The sequence below is a fragment of the Ceratotherium simum genome, chromosome 20 (assembly GCF_057802395.1).
Source record: "Ceratotherium simum simum isolate JZ-2026a chromosome 20, ASM5780239v1, whole genome shotgun sequence".
Classification (NCBI taxonomy): domain Eukaryota; kingdom Metazoa; phylum Chordata; class Mammalia; order Perissodactyla; family Rhinocerotidae; genus Ceratotherium; species Ceratotherium simum.
In genome coordinates, this window is record NC_141919.1 from 51,231,575 (window position 1) to 51,239,716 (window position 8,142).

The window sequence follows — 8,142 nt, forward strand, 5'->3', positions numbered from 1 at the left end:
TGTAAGACGCTTCTCAAGATCGTTTTTATTGTGACCCTCCTGGGGTCCTTACCAGCTGAGTACTTCCTCCTGTGGCAGGATCCCCCATTCCATAGCACTATTCATACTAATGTAATGATTTGTCTGCCTCCCCAGGCCAGACTTTGGATTCAAGTACTATTACGGTATTACTATGACCCAGCCTATCCTAAACCCTAGGGGTATGAGACACTATTGTAATTATTTAGGCAAGAACAGATGAGAAACTGAATACAAGCAGAGGCAGTAAAAATAGAAGAAGGGGGAAAAGTTGAGAGATATTAAGATTAGAACCAAGTGACTGACTTCATGTTTGGGCTGAACAAAAACATGGATTTATGGTTATTCCATTCCCTGACATTGGGAAACAGTTTGGTGGGGTGGAGAGTGAGTGTTCAGAAATTTTGAATTAATTTGCATTGTCTTTGGACAACAAGCTCAACTCACTGCTCTTCATTATACAATGGGCAACAGACCAAGATTCAGTTGATTCACCTCCCTCCCATAAAGGCATTTGGACCTTGGGTTGGCTTCCTGGCTCCTAGGTTCTATTGAGTTTGAAGCAAACTGGCTTTGCTGCCTTATCATGCCCTGGTCAGGAACCTGTCAGACTCTGTCCCAGGTACTCAGACCTCTGTCTACATGCTCCTCCTCCCTGCTTCTCTCCCTGCCTGCTCTTGGGGGTGGGGCACAAGCCCCTCCCCATGTCCTACTGTGATCTTCATTCCAGGTGTCAGTCATTCCATGCAGCTGCTGGGCAGTGGAGGTGGGATATAGGCTAGAGAGCTACAGCAGCCTCCCAGATGAGTTGTGGAGAAAGATCTAACCAATAATCATCATGGAGCAGAGGGGGAGATTCTGTCATTTGCTTTTGACACCCTGTCATATTAGCTGTGAGCTTTTGATAAACACAAAGCACCTCCTCAAGGATAGACACTGTGGCCCTCCTCTAAACCTTCCCTCCAGATTGTGGGCCTATATAGGAGTCGTCAGTGAACAGTGCCTGTGCGATTCCTGGCCACTCCTTCTTGTCAGTACTATCCTCACGTCCACATTGCACCTCTGGGCCCAAGGACACCATGGGACACCACGATAGAGTTCAAGCCTGACCTTTACCTTCAGTGCACCTTAGACAAGGGCCGTCCTTCTCTGCTCAAGTCTCTTTATCCACAGTCCAGGGTGGGGCTGGGAGGAGTTGTGTGGAATGCTGACCCAGCTTAAGTGTGGGTTAAAGCTCCTTTCCTAGAGAGGAAGGACATTTTAGCCCCGTGCCTTCCCTTAACACACCCCAGTGGCAAGAAGGCGCAGACAGACAAGTCTTTGCTTAGATTATAGAGTGTATTTGGGTGACGCTCTGCCCCATGTGCGCAGTAATGAAATTGATGGTAGCAGTCCTTTTCAAGTGATGCAGACATTGGGAAACCTACAGAGTCTTTTGGTGGTGCTGGGTCTTCTTGAGGAGACCAACGTTTCCCACTGAGTGGGTAGTTGAGAATTCAGGTGGGTTCCCTGGGTGGGTGGCACACGCCACTCGAGGACAGTGGCGAGGGCAGTGGCGGGGGTGGCCCAGGACTGAGACAGAGTGGAGTTGATGGGAGTGGGAGCAGTGCCGGAGCTTACTGTCTGGGGAAGGGGCGCCATCCCAGAAGGCCACGCTGACCTGCTTCTCAGTGTGGGGAGATTGGGCCTTGGGGTCCCTTCTTGTCTTCTGTGTCTTAGTTCGCCCTGTGGGACTTTTGGCTGGAGCCAGGCTCTTTTTTACATTTTCTTTTGTGGTGCTGGCCACCTTCTCAGCTGTGGAGAACATGGATTCCTTGTGCCCTTTGCCTTTTGTCTTGGGGTTAATCCAGTGCAGAAAGGATTTCATCTTATTTTTTAAGCCAGATTCCGGGAGGCCAGGCCTCTTGTGAGTATGGACTGGCATCACCTGCCCCTGCAAAACGTGACCTTGCAAAGTTTGGCCCTGCAGTGGCTTACCCTGAATGAGTTGGCCCAGGAAATGCTGGCTCTGGGATGCCTGGGGCCCCACAGGCTGTGCACGTTCAGGAGTCCCTGCTGGGTTGAGGATGATGTTGAGCTTGGTTTGACTGTCTTGCGGGTCATTCTTCTCAGAATCCTGCCCCCCAGGGACTCCTGGTGGTAGCTCTGGGAGCTTAAGCTGAGGGCGACGTTCGGGACTGTGTGGACGGGGAGCTTCAAGGTGAAAGCTATGGCTCCATCGCCAGGGGTTGTGGGGTGTCCTGTGCAGAAGCATCCCTTCTGGCCTCTGGGCTTCGGCAGGGTGGCCGTTTTCTCTTGTTGAGGAGAACGCAAACCCTGCATCCCCTTCTCCGTGGTCCCCTGCCGATTTGGGTTTCCCCGGGTCCTCTCTGTTTCCTGCGAGCTTGGGGACTTGGGCTGAGTCGTTGCTCTTGCCAGGGCTTTGGGGCTCAGGGCTCCAGGGCTCCACCAGGCTGGGGAGGTTCACACTGGCCTCCAGCTGAACACAAAGCACCTGGGCCTCTGTCACATCCCCACTGGGCTGTGAGATCTTGGAGGCCCCGTGGGCAGAACCATGGTGTACTGCTCTGGAACTAGGGTGCTTATGGCTCTTCTGCACTGCCTTTAACTCACTGGCCAGCTGTTCTTTAAGATGGAGCCATTCTGGATCTGGGGCACGAGGCGTGTCTGGTGTGATGGGGAGTTCCTGGAGCAGTGTTTTTCCTGGGTTGATTACACTCCCAAGGGACTCCTGTGTGGAAATGTTCTCTGGGATTGCTAGGGTTAGTTCCCTGGATGCCCTTGCTCTTACGGGAATTCCCAATTGTATCTCTAGGATCTTCTTTCTCAGGTGGAAATTTAGTTTGGCCAAGATGGGTTTCTTGAGTGTGTAGGGGGTAGCAGGGTCTGTCTGGCTTTCCAGAGGCACCATCTCGATCATTCCTTCCACCTGCACTTCAGCCTGGAACTCATCTGCAGAGTCTGCACAAGTCTCGTTGGCATCTTGAAAGCATGGCCCAGCACTTCGACACTGCTCTTCACATGAGATCTCCTGGGTCAGAGGTTCCGTGAGGAATCGGACTGGCCCAGGCACCTTGTCTGTGATTAGAGCTTGGGTAGTGATTGCCGGGGCCATGGCCCTGGAGAGAGCCACATAATAGAGAGCAGGCAGCCCTGACAAGAAGGCCAGATACTTGTGCCGTAAAGTCGTCTCCAGTTTCTCAAGGGCTCCCTTGGACAGGGCTCGGGGCAGCTTAGGATGTTCATTGTTGGCATCTGCAGAGGCTTGTTGCTGCTGCTCGAGGGCTGTGGGCATCCAGGGCGTAACTTCCTGTTGCAGATCAGAGTCAGTGGCTGCCTGTCGCTCCAGGGGCTTGCTTTCTGGGATGCAGGTGAGGGGAGCCCCTTCCAGGCCGCCAGGAATGATGCACTCCCAAGAGCTATATACACAGGCAGGGACCTTGCCCTGGTGAATCTGCCCACGTTTGGAGTTGATGTGGCTCTGCAACATTGCCTTGGCCTGGTCGAGCAAGTGTGGCACGGGGACTAACACTGGGTCCATGATGGGTGAGAAGGGGTCACCAGCCCCATTGGTGTCTAGGACTATGGATTGGGGAACAGTCACATTGGCTAGGGCTGTGCTGTTCCAGGACAGAGTGTGCTGATCAGCGGGGGACAGGAGCAACTGGATGGACTGCTGGATCTTCTGGGGCAGGCCCCAGCAATGGTGAATCAACTGCCTCTGGAGGTGGAATCCCAGCAGCCTCCGGGCATGCTCCGGGAAGAAGTGTATTTCTCTGGTCAGGGCTGAGATGGGCTTTCCTTGCCAGGAGGTTTTCCCAGTCTCAGCAGACTGGGCTTTGTCACAGGGCTTATAGTACACAGGGCTCTGAGTGTGTGGAGATCTCTGGAAAACTTCTGGCAAACCCCAGTGAAGTTGGAGCTGCCTCTGTAGCACGTGCCACTCCAGAGCTTCACATTCGGCCATTGTCAGAAATGGGACATTGATCTGAGCTTGTTGGTGGTCAGACGGAGTGACCCAATTTGGAGAAGATGAGGAAGAGGGTGGGGTTGACCCGGGTGGAGTTTTAGGTGACAGAGGGAGGAAGGAGAGCTCCTTGAAGAGAAAAGGATCCTTCAAGGGGGCCTTGGACATGTTCCTGTTCATGGAGAGGCCTTGACAGCCGAGGAAGACATCAACCAGGGACTCACTGTGCAGAGAAGGGAGGCCACAGAATAGCTGGCTGTTTTCCCCCTGCAAATGGCCCACTGAGTCATGAGCCTGTGGCCCAGGAAGTGGATCGAGGCCACTTAGGTCTTTAAGGGCTGGAGAGGGCAAGGCTAGAGCCATATGGTTTGGGATTTGCTGGTAGTTGTATCTTTGTTCTGGGTCAAGAATGGACCACTCAGAAACCCGGAAGGCCTTGGTTGGCTGGCCAGCCGTACATGAACCCCAGGTCTGGTAGGAAATGTTCGCAAATTTCTCAACAGAGAGCTGAGAAGTATCGTTCTGGATGAAAGAAACTGGTTGGTTATTTATAGGTTGGTAAAACAATGGCGGGTTTGGCATGAACTGTCTCAGGGACTCCTCCACACGTCTGGGGAGCCCCCACCTCTGGAAATGCATCCATTTCTTTACATGTACCTCAAGAAACCTCAGGACTTCAGGACTGAGGAATGGCAGGTGGGCAGGGAGGACAGTGACCATATGCAAGGCCAGAGGGTGTGTCAGGGTGGTGATTTCTCCATTCTGAGTCAGCAGAGAGACCTGGGAATTCAAGGGCTGCTGACCTTGGTTCCCATAGATGAGGCTGGGGTTGCTCTGCATCATCTCCTGCTGGTTCCCTGGGATCCTAGGCTCCTCCCACCTTGAAGAAGAGATCGTCTTTGGGCCTGTGGGCATGTCTGGCACTTGAAATTCCTGCCCTAGCTGGAGGTGTTCAGCCCAGTAATCGTGGAGGCTGACCTCACCTGCAGACTGGGCAGCTGACTGTGTTAAGGATCTCTGGTCCGTTAATTGTGACACTGTGGGGGTTGGAGGTGGAAGTGAAAGGTCTTTGGATTGTGGGGAACGATGCTCCAGACTCTGCTCAAAAGACACAGTAGACATGGACAACACCTCTAAGCAAGATATGCCCTGTGATGGCCTCGAAGAAGTGGAAGAGATCAAGGTGTTCTCACCCACCAGCAACTGCTGAATCTCCAGAGCCACGGCATTGCAGATTTGGCAGCAGGGATCTGCACACAGGAGCCTCCGCACACTTCCCTCCCGAGGAAGCCAGCTCTGGCTGGTAAGGGAAACATGACAGCTGTTACTGATGGAGTGACATCTGCCTCTTTGGAAGTGTGTGGCCTGGAGATTGGCACTGCCCTCCTGTAGTCCTGTAAGCCCTGGGGCCTGCACTCCTGGGTGTTTAGCCATCTACTTTTCTCCCCAGGAAAATGCCATTTGGCAAGTCAAGGTGGGCGGGGCTGAGGTTCTGGGGCCTGTTGGGCAAGGTCTCAGACAAGCCAGGGGAGCCAAGGGCCATTAGAGAGGTGGGGTGAGTTCTCTGCTGACCTGTGTTGAGAAGGTGAACTAGGATAAGGTACCAGACAGATGGGTAGCCAATGGTTAGTTGATGGGACATCACTGGGTAGAATCTGGAGTCAGTATCATTTGGAGCTAAGAAGGCCACAGCCTGGTATTCAGTATTTCCAAACTGTGGAACATGAGGTCCTTGTGGGAACTCGGCATTCTGGGGACTATGGTGTGCACACAACATCTCTTTGGAGCCTGTCCCACTCTCTAGAGATCTTAAGAAGAGGAGAAGATGACAGGCTCCTATCTCAGGGCTGTCCTAGGAACTGGCCTCCCTGAAGACAGAGCCAGAGGAGGTAATGTCAACAGAGTCCAGACAGACTCCGAGGTGTCTACTCTTGAAAGAGTGTAGCTGAAAAGAGAATATAAAGATGATGACTTATTTATGCACTTATTTATCCATTCTCTTGACTGGATAACTTGTCTTGTGTCTGAGTCAAAGCCGTGTAGAGTATTTTATGCACTATACACTAGTCAATCCTGAATTCCAGGACCACTGTGAGCCTAGTCCGAGCAGAACTGGGAGAGGCTCCCCTCCTGAGACGTGTGATCCCCTTCTGCCCAGGGAACCCTCTCAACCAGTGCTCCAGCCTCTGTTGTGTCTGGCTCCCTCCTGGTCATTATCCCCCTCCTCATCCCTGTCCCCGACCAAGCAGAGAAGTCATCACAGGCCAGGCTGGGAGTTGGGAGACTGCAAAGAGCAAGAGATCACCTTTTCATGACAGAAAGCAGCTCCCACGGCTTCTCAGCTTCTTCCTGGGAACATCTCCTTGCTGAGAAACCGGGAGACAGTGTTACATGGAAGGGGAGAGGATTCAGGGACATCCTATAGGAAGCTGAAGGCCTTTGAATCAGAGGAGACTGGCAACCCCAACAGTCAATGCTCTAAGGCACGTCTGTGTACACCTTAACCAGTTATGATGTGCTGTCCCGGACCTAATCTCATCTGATCATCACCAGCACACTGTGAGTGAGGCAGGATCATCAGATGCCCATTTCCTGGATAACAAGTCTGAGAGATGAAGTGACTTCCATAGGGTCATAAAAGTGGTAAATACACAGCTAAGTACTTCTGCCCTACTTCCTCGTTTTTCGTTTCTGGGGATAAGGTGGAGAATTTGGAAGATTCCCGGGCTCTGATATCCCACCCAGGAAAGTCTTCTGGGAGAATTTGTCAACTTGGGGAGTGGGAAACTTCAGTGGTGAGAGCACTGGGTCCTGGCACCAGGGGCCATAGAGGCACATGATGCATGGGAACGGCGCCCACGGTGGAGGGGTCAGAGCAGAGAATGGGACTTTACCTCTTGATGCTGCATCTCTAGCCTTTTGTCTGACTTTTCGATGATGCTTCAAGACAGAAAAGTTAGAATGTGAAGCTGGCACACGATTTTCTTTTTCATGTCCAAATAAGACAAAGGAAAATATATATTTCCCCATCCTTTTCTAAATGTCTGTCTGTATTTTACTGACTTTCCTAACCTTCCTTTCCATACTCCACCTATTCTCACCCCAACATTTCTCTTCCCTGCTTACTTCTGATTCATTTTGAGGCTCCTCCATACGCTCTACTTCCCACTTATTTCCCAGGAGAAGTTCTGCTTGAGGCTCATGATGAAACAGGAGAAAGAGTGGAGCAGATTATTGGGTGTATGGGTCTAAAGCCAAAGGACTCCTGCTAACAAATGCCTTACTGGACCACCAACCAGAAAGATCCCCTGTATTGGGAGGTCTTCTGAGATCCTGTGAGTAGATTCCATTTCATCTGGGTCTCAGCCCAAGCCTGATAGAGAGGGTCTTGATTTTTCAGTTAGAATACACTGCAGGGATGGCCTGGTAAGGAATTATTTCTAGGCTCTATAAGAGAAGTGCCATGTAAGAGTCACTGAATGCATGGTATAAAATTGGGGGAGGGCAAAGGGTAAAAGGAGAGACTCTGTGATATTAAAAGCTTCTTATCTGAGGCTTCATTAGTTAAATCGTGGTCATAGTATTTCCTTACCCGGCAGCAGCTCCTTTTAGGTTCCAGCCTTAATCCATCATAACTCCTTTTCACTTGCCAGATGAATAGGACAATAATGAAGATGGAGCCATAAAGAAAAGTAGGGCTCAACATGGTCTAAACCTCATTGGCATGAGGAGACCAACCATCCCTCTCTCTAGGTGTTCAGGGTCTGGTGCCTAATGACTCCCAGTGCTATGCCTCGTCCTGTCCGCCTCACAGAGGACGGAACCAGGCCAGCTGACTGCATCACAAAGCCCGTCTGTTTCACAAGGCAGGTGTCGTGTCAGAGTCCTTGATCTGTCTTAGGGAGGCTTATGTGGTGAGTCAGTCTGTAGAGGAGGGTGTCTGGTTGTCTGTCAGGGTTACAGAGCCTGGCCCTAAAGGTGCCTGCTCACAGGTAGAGTCTGTGCTCGCACTTTGTCTTCACTCTCCACACCCTACAGCAGCTCGATGGCTCAGCTGTCTCCTTCACGACGACTGTGTGGTCATCCATTCCCAGAGAACTGCGTGTTTAGGGACACAGGGCACCTTTCGAGGAAGAATGGCTGGGACAGAGGATCCT

The 8,142-nt window shown here is 51.7% G+C and overlaps 1 protein-coding gene across 1 annotated transcript; it reads right to left on the reverse strand.

The window, feature by feature from the left end:
- Positions 1 to 1,441: 1,441 nt before the first annotated feature.
- Positions 1,442 to 7,691, reverse strand: LOC101406792 (protein SPATA31F1-like). The gene is made up of 4 exons (XM_087444238.1): positions 7,578 to 7,691; positions 6,880 to 6,925; positions 6,291 to 6,351; positions 1,442 to 5,285 (listed from the first exon to the last, which is right to left on the reverse strand). Exons 1-4 carry the CDS (start codon positions 7,689 to 7,691, stop codon positions 1,442 to 1,444), a joined length of 4,065 nt encoding a protein of 1,354 aa, XP_087300364.1.
- Between the last annotated feature and the right edge of the window lie 451 nt (positions 7,692 to 8,142).

Coding starts and splice junctions, on each gene's coding strand:
- LOC101406792 (XM_087444238.1), bottom strand. CDS start 7,691: ATGTTGAGCCCTACTTTTCTTTATGGCTCCATCTTCATTATTGTCCTA. Junction 6,926..7,577: donor CTAAAAGGAGCTGCTGCCGG/GTAAGGAAATAC, acceptor TCTGTCTTGAAG/CATCATCGAAAAGTCAGACA. Junction 6,352..6,879: donor TAGAGATGCAGCATCAAGAG/GTAAAGTCCCAT, acceptor CCGGTTTCTCAG/CAAGGAGATGTTCCCAGGAA.